This window comes from Trichomycterus rosablanca, chromosome 1 (assembly GCF_030014385.1).
Source record: "Trichomycterus rosablanca isolate fTriRos1 chromosome 1, fTriRos1.hap1, whole genome shotgun sequence".
NCBI lineage: Eukaryota > Metazoa > Chordata > Actinopteri > Siluriformes > Trichomycteridae > Trichomycterus > Trichomycterus rosablanca.
The window spans coordinates 79994895-80014761 of NC_085988.1; the positions used below are offsets into that span (position 1 = coordinate 79994895).

General features: G+C 40.0%; 1 protein-coding gene across 1 annotated transcript; it reads left to right on the top strand.

Moving 5' to 3' along the window:
• The first annotated feature begins 1271 nt into the window (after positions 1-1271).
• On the top strand, positions 1272-18402 carry pyroxd1 (pyridine nucleotide-disulphide oxidoreductase domain 1). The gene is made up of 13 exons (XM_063006968.1): positions 1272-1433; positions 2756-2854; positions 5933-6013; positions 7073-7192; positions 7295-7423; positions 8993-9066; positions 10360-10541; positions 10646-10716; positions 10812-10914; positions 11524-11636; positions 14706-14828; positions 16112-16249; positions 17258-18402. Exons 2-13 carry the CDS (start codon positions 2771-2773, stop codon positions 17504-17506), a joined length of 1467 nt encoding a protein of 488 aa, XP_062863038.1. The 5' UTR covers positions 1272-1433; positions 2756-2770; the 3' UTR covers positions 17507-18402.
• The last annotated feature ends 1465 nt before the right edge of the window (positions 18403-19867 follow it).

Here is a 19867-nt window from a genome sequence, read left to right on the forward strand (position 1 = left end):
TGGAGTTTGCATGTTCTCCCCGTGTCTGCGTGGGTTTCCTCCGGGAGCTCCGGTTTCCTCCCACAGTCTAAAAACATGCAAGTGAGGTGAATTGAAGACACTAAATTGTACTGTGTTTGACATTAAAAACTTGAACTGGTGAATCTTGTGTAACGAGAAAATAAATAAATACATTTTAACTTAAAATGACCAATTTCTTCCATGAAAATAAAAACCGGACCAATTCTTATTTCACCTCCAACCAGGGCCGGCGCTAGGGGGGGGCTGAGGGGGGCATTGCCCCCCCAAATTGTGTCTTTGCCCCCCCAAGCACAATGCAAGCAACGGCTATTTTTAAAATTATCTCTGAACCAATCACAAAAATGCATTTTGTTTTACAGTGTGAAGATATTTCCTTGCTTATTCCTGATTGGCTCTTTGAGTCATATAAAAATCGGCAGACTGCCCCAAACAGTTCAGTTCGGCAGTATATGTTCTGTTAGTGTGAGCGAGAGGCAGGTATACTGGTAAACACTTTTTTTTTACAGAATTAGTATTCTTTTGTTTTCTTTATATTTTAATTTCCCAATAATATAAATATTCTCACTCATTCCTATTTCCACGTTTGAATATTCTCAGTCTGTGTGTAGGTACATTTGTCAGCTTTGACTTAAATTTGTATTAAAGCCTTTCAAGAAATAGAGTTGTTCTATTAGTAATGGCAATTTAATTAAGGGGGCGTATTAAAATGAAATACAATTAGATAATCTTTTTTCTCCATTTACATAATCAACATGTATTTTTTAATCATTGGGTTTTAAGTTTAAGTTCGAAAACATGCATTTTTATTTCTTTACCTCATACATCACTTTAAGCCAGTATCAATAGCTTGGCTGTCATCATTCATGCACAAATCAAGCCTTGAATATATTTCTGGCTTCAAAAACATGACTATCAACATGCCCCCTCATTAGGTTTTACTGCCCCCCCAAGCAAAGCAGTCCAGAACCGGGGCTGCCTCCAACCCCCCCTCCACCTTTTAAAACCTTTCTTTATTCATTCCTATTACCTTTTCTAGGCATAAAAAGGAGAATTAACGGTGCGGTTTCTGAGCCTCCTCAGTTGCCGTATTGTGCAGTTGTCAAGAAAGCACGGACGTTGTATGTGCAAAGGGCGAGTTTCAATTGACTCCTTAGACCCTATATATTAGTGCACTAACTAGGGTAAAATATAAGAGTCTGTATATCGTATGTAGTGCACTCTGTTTAAGCACGTAATGTGTTTGGAAGTGACCCATGACTTCACATGTATTTATGTTAGGCTATCGCTACAGTGTTGTTAGAATAAGTAAATTAAAGTAAAATTTTGTTCAAATTACATAAAATAAAAAGCTTTAACGACTGACAAAGAGAAGAAGCATATGTAAACAGTTAAACGCGGATAACGGCACACGTGTAAGCGATTTTATGTTTATAAACTAAGTGTAATGTAGGAATAATGTACACTGTATGACCAAAAGTATGTAGACACCCCTTATTGTTATTATATTTCAGACTCACTCGTTGTCTATATAAAAAAATAATTTTATAGAATATCTTATATGCTGATCTTAATTTAGGGGATGAATTAGAACGTCGATGGCAAGCTTTGCTTTTCCTATCAATATCTATTCCTGACTCACAAATGCTTTTTTTGGCTGAATGGGAACTAATTCTTATAAACACACTCCAACATTTTGTGGAAATAAATAAATATGTCAATAATAATGATCTAATAAACTGTAAAAGTAAGAGGAAACTCCAAACTATGAAATTGGATGTTCAACAAGCTCATGATCAGGTGTCTACATACTTGTGGCCATAATGTGTACATAGCAATAATAAAAACATGCCTGGTTTGGTTATTATAGTAATGATCAGTACACATGTACAATTACAGTACAATTACATTTATTTTATTAACCAATATATCCTGGACAGAGTTGCGGTGGGTCCAGTGGCACACAGAATCATTCTCAGTAGTTTGTGGATTTTTTTGGACAATTGTGTTTATTGTAGTTTGTTCAGTGTGTAGCACTGTCGCCTCACAGCAAGAAGGTCCTGGGTTCGATCCCCAGGTGGGGCGGTCTGGGTCCTTTCTCTGTGGAATTTGCATGTTCTCCCTGTGTCTGTGTGGGTTTCTACCAGGTGCTCCGGTTTCCTCACACAGTCCAAAGACGTGCAAGTGATTTGAAGAATTTGAGTAATTGTCAAAAATAGGGTAATTGGCTTTGATCAGTGGGAGAAAATATAGGCATTTGTTTATCAGGATTTTTCCGAAATGGCTTAGTAAAGCAGTTGGTGTAGTACATGCCAGTCAATAACATATGTTGGGTACCTGGGTTTGATTCTCTCCCTTAGCCACTGTAAATGCAAAGTTATCATGTTCTCCTTATGTTTGCTTGGGTCGTCTTGGATTCTTTGGTACATTACCATCTCCCAAAAGGGTACTGTGTTCTCTAAATTGCCCCTAGACGGTGTGTGTTACCCCGATACAGATTTGTGCCCAAACCAGTGTCTGCTCCTGCCTTGCATGGGGTAACTTCCTCTATTATTTCTGGCTTATGCTGAACATAAAGTGACAACAACCAGAATGAAGCAGATTAAAAAATGAAGGTATTACCTGTTATAGATTATTTTTGTTACAATCAGCTACTGTATTCATTTTTTTTTCAATGTATTTTTCCAGAGTGTAAATAAAGAGTTAATTTCAGTTGAAAATCACTGTGTTTGTGTAGGTGGAGTTGAGTGGTATGGCAGGCAGCTCCACAGCAGAGAGACACTTCAGGTTTGTGGTTGTAGGTGGTGGAATCGCAGGGGTCACCTGCGCGGAACAGGTAACCAACTAATTATCTATAGACTCCATTTCTGGAAATTGGGACATTTTGTAAAATGCAGTAAAAACAAAAATATGTGATTTGTTAATTATTTTAAACCTTTATTTGACTGAGAAAAATACAAAGAAAACTTTTTTTCACCAATGTTTTCACTCATCAGCTTGATTGCATTTTATAAATATGTACAAATTTAGAATTGAATGCCCTCAGTTTGGACAGAGACGTGTTTACCATTCTGTTCCATTACCTTTCCTATTAATGAGAGTTTTTAAAAGAGAGATTTGGGAGATGATGGCAATAACTGTTGCTGTTTTGCAAGAGGATTTTTTTGTCTATTCTTGCTTGATATGAGACTTCAGCTGCTTAACAGTCAGTGGTCGTCGTCTGATTCTTCTCTTTAGATATAGAAGCACTTTGTAGTTCTACAATTACTGACTGTAGTCCATCTGTTTCTCTACATACCCTTTTAGCCTGCTTTTACCCTGTTCTTCAATGGTCAGGACCCTTACAGAGCAGGTATTATTTGGGTGGTGGATCATTCTCAGTACTGCAGTGACACTGACATGGTGGTGGTGTGTTAGTGTGTGTTGTGCTGGTATGAGTGGATCAGACACAGCAGCGCTGATGGAGTTTTTAAATACCGTGTCCACTCACTGTCCACTCTATTAGACTCGCCTATCTAGTTGGTCCACCTTGTAGATGTAAAGTTAGAGACAATCGCTCATCTATTGCTGCTGTTTGAGTTGTCATCTTCTAGACCTTGATTAGTGGTCACAGGACACTGCTGGCTGGATATATTTTTGGTTGGTGGACTATTCTCAGTCCAGCAGTGACAGTGAGATGTTTAAAAACTCCAGCAGCGCTGCTGTGTCTGATCCACTCATGCAAGCACAACACACACTAACACACCACCACCATATCAGTGTCACTGCAGTGCTGAGAATGATCCACCACCCAAATAATACCTGCTCTGTGGTTGTCCTGTCGGGGTCCTGACCATTGAAGAACAGCATGAAAGGGGGATAACAAAGCATGCAGAGAAACAGATGGACTACAGTCAGTAATTGTAGAACTACAAAATGCTTCTATATGTTAAGAGGAGCTGATATAATGTACAGTGAGTGTAGAAACAAGGAGGTGGTTTTAATGTTATGGCTGATCGGTGTATATTTTCAATAGGATACAGATCTGGACTCCAGGCAGACCAATCACACACACACACACACACACACACACTCCATGTAATCCAGCCACACTGTTGTAGCACATTCAGAATGAGGCCTGGCATCGTCTTGCTAAAATAAACATGGACCTCCTAGTAAAAGACGTTGCCTTGATGGCGGCACGTTTCTCTAAAACTCCAGTATACGCCTCTGTGTCAAAGGTACTTTCAGACATATGGGAATCACTCATGTCATGGGCACTGAAACACCCCAGTACTTTTAGCTGGATTTTACACATTTCACTGATAACAGTCTGGATGGTCCCTATTGTATTTTTCACAATAAACTTTATGACAGTTTTTCTTTTACAAGCTGAAACTGGGACTCAGCTGACCACTGCGCCTGTTTCCTCTGTCTTCCTCTGGCACAGAAAACTCATCAGCGTTTCTGTATTGAATTGATGTACGACTTTCTCTTGTGTAACAGTGCTTGAGGTTGCATTTCTTGATTAAGCACCAAAGCACCTTGCCCTACACGGACTGATAATTGTTAGAATTAAATGAATCTTTCTACAATATTATGTACGGTAGACAGGCGGCACGACACGGTGGCTCAGTGGGTAGCACCGTTGCCTCACAGCAAGAAGATCCTGGGTTCAAACCCCAGGTGGAACGGTCCGGATCCTTTCTGTGTGTAGTTCTCCCCGTGTCTGTGTGGGTTTTCTCCCGGAGCTCCGGTTTCCTCACACAATCCAAAGACGTGCGAGTGAGGTGAATTGGAGATACAAAATTGACGATCACAGTGTTTGACATTAAACTTGAACTGATGAATCTTGTGTAACCAGTAATTACCTGTTCTGCCATGAATGTAACCAAAATGTGTAAAACAATTCGTTAAAATCCTAAAAAAATGAAAATAAATATGTACGGTAGACAAACCTGACCTACATTATTTGCAATCTTGCATCAAAGAAAGTTAAACATCAAATAAAAAAATGTGTTTATATTAATTGTACAATAATAATGCCTTTATTTGTCGTATATACTGTACATATACAGTACCAGTCAAAAGTTTGGACACACTTTCTCATTCCTGTGGTTTTTCTTGATTTTTTTTTTATTTTCAACATTGTAGATTAATAATGAAGACATCCAAACTATGAAGGAACACATATGGAATTATGTAGTAAACAAAAAAGTGTTAAACAAACCAGAATATGTTTTATGTATATATTTTTTTTTTAAGTAGCCATCTTTTGCTCTGATGACAGCTTTGCACACTTTTTGGCATTTTCTCAATCAGCTTCATGAGGAAGCCACCTGGAATGGTTTTCAATGAATGTTTGTGCTTTGTCTAGAGTTCATTTCTGGAATTTCTTGCTTTTTTAATGTGTTTGAGACCATCAGTTGTGCTGTGCAGAGGTAGAGTTGGTAAAATATAAAACATATTCTGGTTTGTTTAACATTTTTTTGTTCACTACATAATTCCATATGTGTTTCTTCATAGTTTGGATGTCTTCAGTATTAATCTACAATGTAGAAAATAAAAATAATCAGGAAAAACCACTGAAGAGAAGGTGTGTCCAAACTTTTGACTGGTACTGTACATGTACACAATGAAATGGATCAGACAGGGTTAGGGGCCTCGCTCAGGGGCTCAACAGAGCCTGGATTCGAACCAACAATCTTTCCATGTATAGCCCAAAGCTCAACCCAATAGGCTACCACTGTCCCAGGTTGTACTTTTGTCAGGTCAATAATTGTTCACAAGAATAAACAAATCAAATTTTTTTATTGCATGCTACAAAATGTCCCAAATATTTTTTTTCTAATGGGTTTTGTACCTTCAGCTTTGATTTCATGCTCTATTGTTTAAACTCCGTTTTTACTCTCATTCACTCACGTTTGTTATCCAGCTGGCATTCCAGTTTCCAGATGAGGATGTTGCTCTTCTCACAGCCGCTCCACTGGTGAAGACCGTCAGCAATTTTAAACAGGTCTGTTAAGAGTAAAATGTACTCATTCCCAGTTCTTACATGTAGTCAATCAGTTGAGACGTGTTACTATAGGAATAACAGGATCTAGGTGCAGCTGCCTTAGGCTCAATACTGGTGTTGAAACTGGGCTTTATTGACTTTCCCACACTGTCATTAAAAGCTGAACCCTTTAATTGATTTATTTATTCATTGAACCCTGGTTGAGCGGCTCGGTGGGTAGCCCTGTCGCCTCGCAGTGAGAGGGTCATGGGTTTGATTCCCAGGACCCAGTAGTTGCATGTGGGTTTCCTCCGGGTGCTCCGGTGTCCTCCCACAGTCCAAAGACATGCAGTCAGGTTACTTTGGCGCTACAAAAGTTATGTGTGTGTGTGTTTGTTTGTTTGTGTGTGTGTGTGTGTGTGTGTGTGTGTGTGTGTGTTTGTTTGTGTGTGTGTGTGTGTTTGTGTGATGTTGCAGCCTACTTTGTAGCCAAGCGGTTAAGGCACTGGACTAGTAATCAGAAGATCACTGGTTCAAGCCCCACCACTGCCAGTTTGCTGCTGTTGGGCCCCTGAGCAAGGGAAGGGCGGGGGTGCTGGAGCCTGTCCTAGCTTTTCAATGGGTGCAAGGCACACAGTAACACCCTGGAAGGGGCGCCAGTCCATCGCAGGGCAGACACACACACAAACACACACACATACACACCCATTCACCTATAGGGCAATTCAGTGTCTCCAATTAACCTGACTGCATTTTTTTTTTTTGGACTGTTGGAGGAAACCGGAGCTCCCGAAGGAAACCCACGCAGACACGGGGAGAACATGCAAACTCCACACAGAAAGGACCTGGATTGCCCCGCCTGGGGATCGAACCCAGGACCTTCTTGCTGTGAGGCGACAGTGCTACTCACTGAGTCACCGTGCTGCCCCTCAAAATTCTTAAATAATTTAATGATAAAATCAGTAATAATTTACTAGTGTAATTAACAAGCCAGATAATGTTAATAGATTTTATAGACATTCATCAAAGCAGTGTGTAGCATAATGTGAATAATGACAGTGTAACACCTTGTTTTGAAAGTTATCTAAGACCCTGGAGGAATTTGATGTGGAAGAGCAACCGTCCAGCGTCTTAGAGAAGAAATATCCCAACCTGAACGTTATTCATTCAGCGGTCAGAGTTCTCCACGCAGAGCAACATGTGAGAATTATTAGTGCTTTTTTATTTCATAAATGATTATAATTTATGATTTGTAGCTTTAACAGAAGTAAGGTGCGTTAATGATTTATTTTGTGCATGCAGAAGCTGCAGACTGAAGATGGTCAGATCTTCCACTATGAGAAGCTGTGTTTGTGCACCGGTGCCAAGCCTAAACTCCTCATCAGGGACAACCCTCATATACTGGGCATACGTGACACTGACAGTGCTCAGGTAACGCCAGATTGCTTCTTTAAGTAGGCGATTAGGTGGTGCAGCAGTAAAACGCACTAGTGTTGCACCCTTAAAGCAGACACGACTCTGTCTTCTCTTTTGTTGGCAACTTTATTTTTTCCAGTTCAGTTTGGAGTTGTATTTTCACGAAACGACCACGTTACAGACATGTTCACTCCATCCCCGCTCCACTCTTCTTTTTCTTTCTTAAGTTCTCTCTCTACTGCCACCTTAAGCTGGACTACAACTTATATCAACTAATAACATAAATGGGATAATATGGAAAATATATGCAAAATGAAAATATAATGGAACTAAAATGTGATCCCTAATTTCAAATTTAAAAACACTTTTAATTTTTTTTTACAAAGTAAATGATTAACCATTCTCTAGGTCGCAACACTAGCAATTCGAACTTGTGAGTTTGAATCTTAGCTTTGCTATCGACAGGCCGGGTGCCTATACAGACGATGATTGGCTTGCCCGTGGAGGAATTGCCGAAAGGGTTTCTTCGTAACTGCTGCAATCAGACCTTTGCTGGCTGATTGATAATGGAGATTTATTTGTGACTCTCTATGCGCGATATGGATCTCCATATCGTCGCTGTCCGATGAAAGACCCAACTTTTCAGGAAAAAGAAAAAACTTTTTCCTCTGACAGTAACGGTGCAAACAAACCACAATTTAGATGCAATTCAGCACAGAAATAAAACGGAGATTTATACCCACAATCAACACGTAAAAAAGTGAAAACCGCTAGTGAAGTGGAGATACATGGTTTTCATCGGACAGCGACGATATGAACTTGCCTTGTGCAGATTACAAAAAAGGACGTGTGTCATGGCCCTCCTCAGTCAGGAGTGAAGTTCTGTAGCAGTAGAGGTAGCAAAATGTGATCGGATAATTGGATAGAACTAGATTGGAAGGAAAATGAAAGGGGAAAAATGTACAATAAATAGGACTGGTTCTCGTGACTGGTTAATTTCTTAATCCCATTTCCCGTCCATGCTCATGTTCATTCTTATCTAAACCATTTTACGAGGGTTCTTCTAAAAGTTTCTGCACTTTTTATTTATTAAGAATTTCAAAAACAAATTACATCACTTTTCTACATCGTCAGAAACAACTTTTTAATGCAGCAAACCAAAAATGTTTTTGGTTGAGTGTGTAGCTACTGATGCAGCGTTGCTTTCACATCATCATCGCATGAAAATCTTTTTCCCCTTAAAGCTTCTTTGAGCGTCCAAAAAGGTGGAAATCAGATGGTGCAAAATCTGAACTATAAGCGTCTCTCAGTTTCTCAGTCTCTTAGGCATGACCAATTACTACTCTTCCCACCCTTACCGTTTCTGAATATAAACGTGCTGAAACTTTTTGAAAATCCCTCGTACTTGGCTTAATAATAGAACATCTGAAGACCACCATGTTTTTGTTTGTAAGTGAGGGGCTTTTTTGCTGATGCATGTATTGCATTTATCAATGTCAAACAGTAGCTTAAAGCAATATTGGGTAATTAAAGTAGTACTGGAACATTACGACATTTGTTAAATCTTACATGTTGTTTTTACAGGAATTTCAGAAGCACTTAGCGAAAGCCAAGCGCATGGTGGTTGTTGGAAATGGTGGAATTGCGCTGGAGCTTGTGTAAGTTCCTATTTTTACATTTTAAAAACTAAGTCACTTTAGGTTATCAAATTTGTAATTAATGTTTCTTACTACGGGCAGCACGGTGGCTCGGTGGGCAGCACTGTGGAGTCGTCCAGTTCTTTTAGGATCCTCAGGGTGATTTTTAGGATCTAGGTCGGAGCTGATGTTAGTAAATACTGCCTTCATGTGGTTAAAATATTGAGAACTGGGTTCTACTGTACTTACAATCCCAGGAAAAATCCAGTGTATTGATAATAAAAAAACAAAACGAATATAAATGATTTTAGTCTGATTCTATCAGTTTTTTATTGTTATTTTGATATTAGATAAAAATACAACCCTTCATTTTGTAAAATCAGGACAATATGTCTAATGCTGTTCACAACAGAAAGCAGTGATTTATCAATTCTGTTTAATCAATATTAAACTGAAAACAGATAAAGCCCAACAATTGATGTTTTACCCTTGTATGCTTTTTTTTTTTAAATGTCTTTCATGTTCCCAAAAAATTGGGACAGGAGCATGTTTACCACTGTGTCTCATTATCTTTTTCTCTCCTACAACACTGCACTCTTTAATTATGTAGCAATGCTGCTGTTTCCTGTGCAGAATGTGACTTGCTGCAATAAGCATCTTTGCTTGGAGCTTTTTATTCTTGTAATCATTTATCTGTCATGTTTTCATCCACTTCAAGGTTTCAGTATTCTGACTTAATATTGCTTATATAAATTTGTTTATCTCTTTATCTTTGAACTTGTGGCACTCTTTAAGTGCCTACACACACACACACACACACACACACACACACACACACACACACAATGCTCAGCATCAGTTGTTACATTTCACCAATTGCAGCACTTGAAAAATAATCTAATGTAATTCTACAGTAAACAATCCTGTACGGTACTGCTGATACACAGAGAACATGTCCATGGTTCTTAATCAGCTGTGTGAAAAGTTCCTAGAACAAAGTAAAAAGTTTTTATTCATTCATTCATTCATTCATTGTCAGGGTGGGTCTGATTCACTGACCTGGAATTTAAACCCAAAACCTTCTGATTGATGGGAAAAAGCTTAACCCACTAGGATACCACTATTCCAGAGTCAAATGTATTACAGAGTTGGAACTAGCTAATCTAAACCACATTGTAGAGTGTAAACCGATCATTGTTATATTGTAGTATCATCTATTTAACTAGATCCATATTGTTGATAGTGAGTAATACTGTACACTGTTAACTCTTATGAACACTGTGTGTATTTGTGTGTGTGTGTGTGTGTGTGTAGGTATGAAGTGGAGGGCTGTGAAGTGATCTGGGCGATAAAGGATAAAGCTATAGGAAATACATTCTTTGACGCTGGAGCTGCTCAGTTCCTCATCCCCTCGTTGGAGGCAGATAAACCGGAGAAAGCTTTACCCTGCAAGAGGGCACGCTACACCACCCACGGGACTGCCAAACCTAAAGCAGGTGCGCCATAAAACAGCCTAACCCAAAGCCTATTTTAACTACAGAAGATGTAGTTAAATAAACATTTAGGAGAACATGTTGTGCCGTTGTGATGTTTCATGCAGGTTCATCAGAGCTTGGTAGTGCGTTAGGTCCAGACTGGCACCAGGACATCACTCTCAGAGGGGCAGAGGAGGTTCGTCTTTGTGTTTACTTGTGTTAAATATATTACTGTAATTTGAACATTGAACATGAATTAATTTAGTCTTTTTAAAATCATTTCTCCTGCAGACGTCTCACAGAGTTCATGTAGAGTACGAGTGTGAGATTGAAGCGATACTCTCACAGCAGGAGTTCGTGCAGTCACCACTTAATGCACAGAACCCTGATTCAGGTCAGCAGCACTATTGTGGTTCACTATAATACAGTGTTCAAACATTTACTTTAGGTAATACAATCAGAACTATATGGACACCTGACCGTGAGCGTGTTGGACATCCGATTTCAAAACCATGGACATTCATATAAAGTTGGCCCCATCTTTACAGTCACAACAACCTTCTTTGGTGTGTGTCTGTGGAAATTTATTCTTGTTTAGTCAAAAGAGCATTTGTGAAGTCAGTCACTGTCAGTCATATTTGTGAGGTCAGTCTTCGTTGGACAAGAAGCTTTGATTTGCAGTTGACATTCAGTTCATCCCAGCAGTGTTCACTGTAGCCACTTGGATTGCGTAGCAGGAAGATATACACCAGCAGCAGGTGTGGCTAAAACCTAAATTAAAAGAGGTGTTCACATACCTTTGGACAAATAATGGATGTCAAAACCAATCTGATCCAACATTTTAGACCAATGTCTGATTCACTCTATTAGACACCCATGTTGAATTTGGTTGCCATTTTTGTTAGTTTCATTGTTCCAAGGTTCCAGATGACAGTAATCATGCAGTAATTAAGTAGCTCTAATTCATGTCAGGAACCCATAACTTGTGTTTCTCATTCCTCAGGTGTGTGGCCAGTTTATGCTCAGTTAACCAATGGAAAGACGTATGGCTGTGACTTTATCGTCAGTGCTACAGGCGTGGTACCGAACAGCCAACCATTTCTACATGGAAACAATGTAAGTACAAATTAAAAAAGCATACTAGCTCATAACTGCTAAATCTGGGGATCAGAGGTTTGAATCTCAGTGATGCTATTAGCCAGACAGGCATCCGCATGGACAAGATTGGCTAATGTAGCCGGTCCCAACTCCCAAACCTGGATTAAAGTAGGAGGGTTGCGTCAGGAAGGGTATCCTGTGTAAAAACCAGATCCGCTATGGTGACCTGTAAATATATACAGGACCAGATAAAAAGGAAGAAAAAACTTTATGCTTCAGTACTTCTTGTCTATTAAATATAGATAGGTTAGGAAGAATACACAGATCAGAGTTTTTCAAGCCCTTGATTGCGAGCCAGAAAAAGAGTCGCAGAGAACATAATAATAATTAAATGAACGAATTTTAACTGGTACATAAACAGGAAAAAAAACTTGTGCACAAACGCCACCTTGGTGAGGCTTTATGTTACATCCTGCAAACCACAGTGGGACCAGATTGAACAGAAGCAGAGCTGAGAGAGTAATGCTTAATTCCCACTACACGAATCTTGCACTGATTTTCGCTCGGCGACTGGTCGATGGTAGATTTGCCGGCTTGGAAGCAACTCGGCGTTCGCTTGGCGATCGAAACTTGGCTCTCAATCGCTATGTGTGAACTGCTCAACAACTCGATCCAAGCGGCTCGCCGAGCGCTCGGCGACTGAGGATAAATGTCTAGCTTGTTAGATATCTGAATATTAGAACTGCCAATGAGAACGCAAGATACGGGGTGAGGGGAAACGCAGGGGAGGAGTGTAAAAAGGTGGGACAGGGGCGTAATATAGTTTATATCAGAATACATCGGTACACACACAAGTTTTACAGTATTTCTGACCTTATCGTTCTCTACAAAACACAAACGCTGCATTGCAAAAAATATTTATTAACCTCCAACTCACTACAGAACAATCCATGCTGTTTGTGTAGCCAAATCCTCTCGGATTCATTTATTTTTTCTATTTGCTTTTACGCTGTACCTCAGTGCACAAACTTTATTCGCTCACTACTTGTTGACGTGCATTTTTGGACGTGGTATCATTAAACCCCTCGTCACTTAGTGTGAAACCCCCCATCGCAGATCAGTCGTGTAGTGTGAAAGCCACACGGACTTAAAAGACTCGCGATTACAAGAGATCCAGCTGTGCAGTGTGAACTGTACAGCTCCCTGACAACTTGGAAAGTCGTGTAGTGTGAACTTGGCATAAGATGCATTGTTTGTGTTGCCTGGGTCGTGTGAAAAATCATGGACAAAATGTGGGTCACTTGAAAAAAAAACTTTGCAAAACCCTGCACTAGATGACCATAAGTACAGTATGTGGACATCCTGTGGATCCCTCCTGATTATTAGGCTCAGGTGTTTTAGCCACACCTATTAATAACAGGTGTATAAAATCAGTTAGACAGGTGTAAAGCTGCTCCTGTTAAGGGTGGCCACAGTAGATCATGCGTCTTCATTTTTTTTATTACTTTTTATTGTTTATGTTTCTGTTTTTATGCATTTTGCACCAAATTGTATCTAAATACTTGATTGTAATTCACATCTACTGCTGGAGACCTCCACTTCTGACTGAGTCCCCCCCTCCCCCTGACACGTGTGCAGTACTGACCACTTTTTTTCACCTACATGAGGCGGGTTCATAAGGGGATTCATATTGCACGTGGAGAGTCAAACATTTACATTTTCAGCATTTAGCAGACGCCTTTATCCAGAGCGATTGCCAGGCCTTGCTCAAGGACCCAACAGCAGCAACCTGGCAGTGGCGGGGCTTGAACCAGCTACCCTCTGATCACTGGTCCAGTACCTTAACCACTAGGCTACAGCTGGCTCAAACACTGATCTCTATTATCCCCCGTCTTATTGTGCTGGCGCCATCAATTAGGGACAGTGGTAGCCTAGTAAGTAGAGTTTTGGGCTATCAACCGGAAGATTGGCGGTTCAAATCCAGGCTCTGCTATGCAGCCACTGTTGGGTCCTTGAGCAAGGCCCTTAACCCTGTCTGCTCCAGGGGCACCGTACGATGGCTGACCCTGCGCTCTGACCCCAGCTTCCAAACAAGCTGGGATATGCAAAGAAAGAATTTAATTGTACTGTACACCTGTATATGTATATATGACAAATAAAGTATATCTTTATCTTTATCAATCAGCCAGCAGAGGTCGTAATTGCAGCTTACAGACACACAGCCAATCGTGTGGCTTTGTAGGTGCCTGGACCACTGATAGCAGAGCTGACATGACTTATCCTGTCCTAAACATCCTCCTTCATCACTCCAACCACCTGCATGTTCTCCCTCACCACATCCATAAATCTCCTCTCATAAAGCTTTCCTCTCCTCCTTCTCCTCACTCATATATAATTAATAAATCAAACACTTAATGTGCTGCTCTTGGGCCCTTGAGCAAGGCCCTTAACCCTCAGCTGCTTAGACCAGGGGTGCTTAATAAGTCGATCGAGATCTACCAGTCGATAGCACAGTGCACGCTGGTAGATCGCACCTCATTCAAACAGGTCAACATGATTGACATGAAACGTGGTCACTGTTTTTTTTAATTTGCAGTTTGTTACCTTCACTTAGTGGACATTTTCCAAAATGCAATTTATTACAGGTGAGAACGAACTGGTGCATGCACTCCCCATGTCTGATTGGCTTTTCTCTTGGTTTGAAAACGTTCCATTGCTGCTCAAAATGTCTCCTGTATGTGTGAGTGAGTGAATAAATGAGTGTGTGATGGTTTGACGCGCCCTGTCCAGTGACACTGGACCCACTTGACCCATTCTTGCCCTGTAATGCTGAATATCAATATAGGAACTGAAGTGCATTTAAAAAAAAGCTACAAAGCATTTCTGAAAAATGATGAGGCCAACCTTAAAAAGTAGATCGTGATGACCTGTCGATGGAAATAGCAGATCTCAAGCCATGAAAGTATGGGCACCCCTGGCTTAGACAATATACTGTTACAGTACTGTAAGTTGCTTTGGATAAAAGCGTGCTGCACATTTTAATTGTGTGTGTGGGTGTGTGTTAACAGTTTGAATTTGTGTTAACAGTTTGATTTAGGGGTGGGTCAGGGCCTGAAGGTCGATGATCAGATGAGGACGTCTGAACCAGATGTGTATGCAGCTGGAGACGTGTGCAGTGCAGGCTGGGAACCCAGTTCCCTCTGGCAGCAGGTTTAATCATTCATTTGTTCACATTTATCCTTGATGTTTACCAAAACTAATTGTTTCATTTTTGGAGAATCAGATATGAAAAAGCAAAAAAAAAAAACTAAATGAATTAAAATCTTTACTGTTATTCTGTGCAAGGTAGAATAACCAGTTGTTTAAATGCAGTGGTTATCAAAACCGCAACTCCTCTAAAACTAAACAAAAAATGCTGTTTAATTATGTTTTCAGTGGTTATATTACAAGTGGCATGCATTATGTATACTAAATTATTGTATGTCCATGGACTAGTAATCAAAAGGTCGCTGGTTCATCCCCACCACTGCCTTGTTGTCACTGTTGGGCCCTTGAGCAAGGTCCTTAATCCTTAATTGCTCAGACAGTACACCAATCAGCCATAACATTATGACCTACATGACTCACTGTCCATTTTATCAGCTCCACTCACCATATAGGAGCACTTTGTAGTTCTACAATTACTGACTGTAGTCCATCTGTTTCTCTGCATACTTTGTTAGCCCCATTTCATGCTGTTCTTCAATGGTCAGGACTCTCCCAGGACCACTACAGAGCAAACACCTCACTGTCACTGCTGGACTGAGAATAGTCCACCAACCAAAAATATATTCAGCCAACAGCGCCCCGTGGGCAGCGTCCTGTGACCGCTGATGAAGACCTAGAAGATGACCGACTCAAACAGCAGCAATAGATGAGCGATCGTCTCTGACTTCACATCTACAAGGTGGATCAACTAGGTAGGAGTGTCTAATAGAGTGGACAGTGAGTGGACACGGTGTTTAAAAACTCATACCAGCACAACACACACTAACACACCACCACCATGTCAGTGTCACTGCAGTGCTGAGAATGATCCACCACCTAAATAATACCCGCTCTGTGAGGGTCCTGACCATTGAAGAACAGGGTGAAAGCAGGCTAAAAAAGTATGTAGAGAAACAGATGGACTACAGTCAGTAATTGTAGAACCACAAAGTGCTTCTATATGGTAAGTGGAGCTGATAAAATGGACCGTGAGTGTAGAAACAAGGAGGTGGTTTTAATGTTATGGCTGATCGGTGTGTACTGTCACAGTACTGTAAATCACTTTGGATAAAAGCATCTGCTAAATGCAGAGAATGTGAATGATCTGAATGCAGGTTGCCTAATAGCATGAATAAAGACTTCAATTAGAACCACATTGATGATACATTTCCTTAAAGGGTGCCATTCGTGCTAAAAAGTTTCTCATGGCTTTTGTTTTGCTGGTGTGTCGCACCCTGGTGGGGTAGATGCGGTTATGGACTCAGGCGCGGCAGATGGGTTTCTACGCTGCACGCTGCATAGCTGCTCATGTTCAGGAGGAAAAAATCGAACTGGACTTCTGCTTCGAGCTCTTCTCTCACATCACCAAGTTCTTTAATTATAAAGTCAGTACTGCTCTTTCATTTTCTTTTTCTTCATAACAGTTTTCCTGACCTGTGAAAATTGATCTTTAATAAAACAGCTTGACAAAGTTAGCCAGCACCAGAACTGAGCTCGTCCCTGCTTTCAGCTTTTAAAACTCCCTGCTATTTAATAGAGGAGTTACATTCATAAGACTAGCAAAACGATGTCTTTAATTTTGATAAACAGATTCAGATATAGGCTTAACATTGATGTATTTTTTCAGAGGTGTTTTGAAGCACCAAAGCTTTTTTTTTCTATCCAATTTTTTCCCAATGTAGTAGTATCCAATTACCCGTTTGTATATCGCCTGTACTGCTGCTAACCTCTACTCCTGACTGAGAAGGGCCACAACTAACACACGCCCCCTCCGACATGTGTGCAGTAGCCGACCGCTTTTTTTAACTGCATGAGGCAGGTTCATGCCACGATCTCAATTATCTCCCGTCTCACCACGCAGGTGCCATCTACTCGCCAGCAGAGGTCGTAATTGCAGCAGTTGTGAGGAATCCTCCTCCCCACTCACCCTGAAGACCAATAGTAGAGTTGATATTTTAACCAGCGAGTTGGAAATGTCAGCACTAGTGGGCTAGCATGCTTTACCACTGCACCACCCGAACACCCCTGGCATTTTTTAAATCCTTTGTTTGGAGTAACAACAACAACAAAATGATCATTGTTATGTTTATTATTATTATTTTTATATAATGTTTAATATACTCTATATTATACTCTATTATATCTAATATGGGCGGCACGGTGGCTCAGTGGATATCACTGTCGCCTCACAGCAAGAAGGTTAAAATGACGTTAAGAATGACGTTAAAATCCTAATAAATAAACAATAAAATATGTATATCTAATATACTCTACTTTTATTATTCTATTAAAATAACAGATTTAAGATATTTATCCATGTAAAGGAAAGACTGTAATGAAGCTTACTGAACTACTGTGTTGTGCTGGTGTGTGTGTGTGTGTGTGTGGTGCAGGTGGTGCTGCTGGGGAAGTTTAACGCTCAGGGACTGGGTTTGGATCACGAGCTGCTGGTGCGCTGCACTAAAGGCCTGGAGTATGTGAAGGTGGTGATGAGCGGCGGGCGCATGGTGGGCGCCGTCCTGATTGGAGACACCGACCTGGAGGAGACCTTTGAGAACCTGATCCTAAACCAGATGGACCTGTCGGCATACGGAGAGAACCTGCTCAACCCAGATATCGACATCGAGGACTATTTCGACTGAATTACACTGATTTAGGGTGGTGTAGATCAGAGAACGTGTGCTGAAGGTAAATTAATTGCACTAATTAATACAATATTGTGTGATCAGGGGCCGATTTCATTTAGGCCACACAGGACAGACGGCATTGGAGAAAGCTGACCCATCTGTGCAGCCAACAATTACAAAGTGATGATGGCGTAGTGACATGGCATGACAATCGATACAATAAGTTGTGGGTTTACTTAAAGCAGAGATTTGGTCCTATTATATTGAACATGGGTGAATTTTATATATATATATATATATGTAATATAAAAATCTATGGTAATTGACAGCACCATTTTTAAAACCATGGCTGTATGTAGCAAGATCAATTACAGACATTAAATCCTCTCTGTCCATCAGGGTGTAAACTGTTTATGGCCAATACTGTAAACACACTACATGGCCAAAAGTTTTTGGACCCTTGACCTTAAGGTTGATGAACATCTCACTTCAAAAACAATAATAATAAAATACAGTGTCCTCTCAGTGATAACTGAAGTATGTCTGTAGGAATTTGTGCTCATTCATTCAAAAGAGCATTTGTATGGTCAAGAAAGCCTCAACTGATGCTCAGTTGATGTGCAGACCACTGGAGTTTCTTTAAACCGAGCTTTTCCTCATGTTTTTTTTATAGTTTGCTCTAAGCAAAGGGGCACAATCATGCTGGAACAGAAATGAGACGCACAGTTGGAAGCATTTAATTTTCTTGATGTAATGTTAGCAATGACTTCAATTTAGACAGTTGCCTAACAACTAATTTATTCTAAAAATGTTGCATTTGTTTGAAAGAATGTTATCAGATGAGATAAGGTTCATGGTGAAGGTACGGAGCTTCCTAAAATTCTGAGTGACAATAAACACAAATGATGTGATGGACTGGTGACCTGTCCGGGGTGTTTTATGCATTTCACTTAATGTATCAGACCTATTGTAATGCTGTCCAGAATGAAGTGGTAATAAAACAGACAGCGCTCTTAAACACAACAGTAAGTTTGAGTTTTTGAGCATTCTGGTTTATTCAGCATCAGATCAGAAAATCTCACCTGAATTGATGGCTTAGTTTATTCTTGTTTACGTTGCTGTACCTGATGTAGGTGGCATAGTGGCGCATCAGGTAGTGCACATTCTTTTCAGCTTCAGGCTCTAGGTTCAGTCTTCTCTTTCATTACTGTTTGTGCTTTTCTTAATTTTCTCTTCATGTTTGCATGCGTTTTGTTAAAGTGCACTGTTGCCTCTAAAACATGCAACAGGCAAGGTGAAGGTGATAGTACGTGCTCTATTTCCTGAACGTGTTCTCTTTTTTTGATAGTTCAAGAGTGCCCCTAATCAGAATGTCTAAACTGCCTAAAATGTCTGAGACTCGAGTTTTGCTTTCATGTCGTCATTTCCTTTTTGACAGTCACCATACATTGATTATTGACCTTTCTTACCTCTTTAGGTCCTACTTTTTTGCACTCCATCACTGGTCGATCATATAAACACCCAACATGAAACCATTGGTCAGACCACAGTACCACAGCAAGTGACATACTGCACAGCGCAGGAACACAATGTACATAAATGTCCAAACACAAATGTACATTCACATTTTAATCAAACAACATTGTTTTTTTTTTTCAAGCTGCAGAAATTTGCACAGCTATAAATCACGTTTTAATTGAGTCACTGACTGGAAAGTGTCTAGTGTAAGTGGATGATTTATTTATTTATTTTATTATATGTTCTTAAAACGTGTAAAATATGGTAAAAAGCAATATTTATTTTTATAATAATTATTATTAATCCACCTGGTGCAGAAGGAACAATATAAAAAGTGCTATTTTACGAAAGCCTCAGCCCTCACACCTATAAGAAAATGTGTCACCTGGTATAACTAGCTAAACTACATAAATGAATAAATAAATAAATTGTAATTGCAAAATGGAGCATATCCAAATTGGGTCCAAAGGAGAGAAAATGTATATGATAAAAGTATAAGTTAAAATTAAATACAACTAGGGAAGAAGAATCTTTTTTAGTAGTGGTAGTGGTGATTATGTTGGTAGTAATTTTGGTGCAGGTAGTAGTTGTAGTGTTAATCTTGGTGCAGGTAGTATTGGTGCAGGTAGTATTGATGCTGGTAATATTGGTGCAGTTAATGCTGGTGTTGCTGCAGGCATTTCAAAAACTACTTTGATTATAGAGGACAGTCTAGTAGAGGAGAATCGCGACATCTACTGACAGAAGAGAGAATCGCAGCCTTAAAAGAAAGTAACATCAGAACACAAGACTGGAGGCAGTATAACACAAACAGGGGCACAAAGCACAAGAGATTTAAACAACCGTGTACCAGTGTTT

What these genes read in the sequence shown, in the direction of transcription:
- pyroxd1 (XM_063006968.1), top strand. Translation starts at nt 2,771, where the DNA reads ATGGCAGGCAGCTCCACAGCAGAGAGACACTTCAGGTTTGTGGTTGTA. An exon ending in GGAATTGCGCTGGAGCTTGT is followed by an intron (nt 9,067 to 10,359) that starts GTAAGTTCCTAT and finishes GTGTGTGTGTAG; the next exon opens with GTATGAAGTGGAGGGCTGTG. An exon ending in TGCACAGAACCCTGATTCAG is followed by an intron (nt 10,915 to 11,523) that starts GTCAGCAGCACT and finishes CTCATTCCTCAG; the next exon opens with GTGTGTGGCCAGTTTATGCT.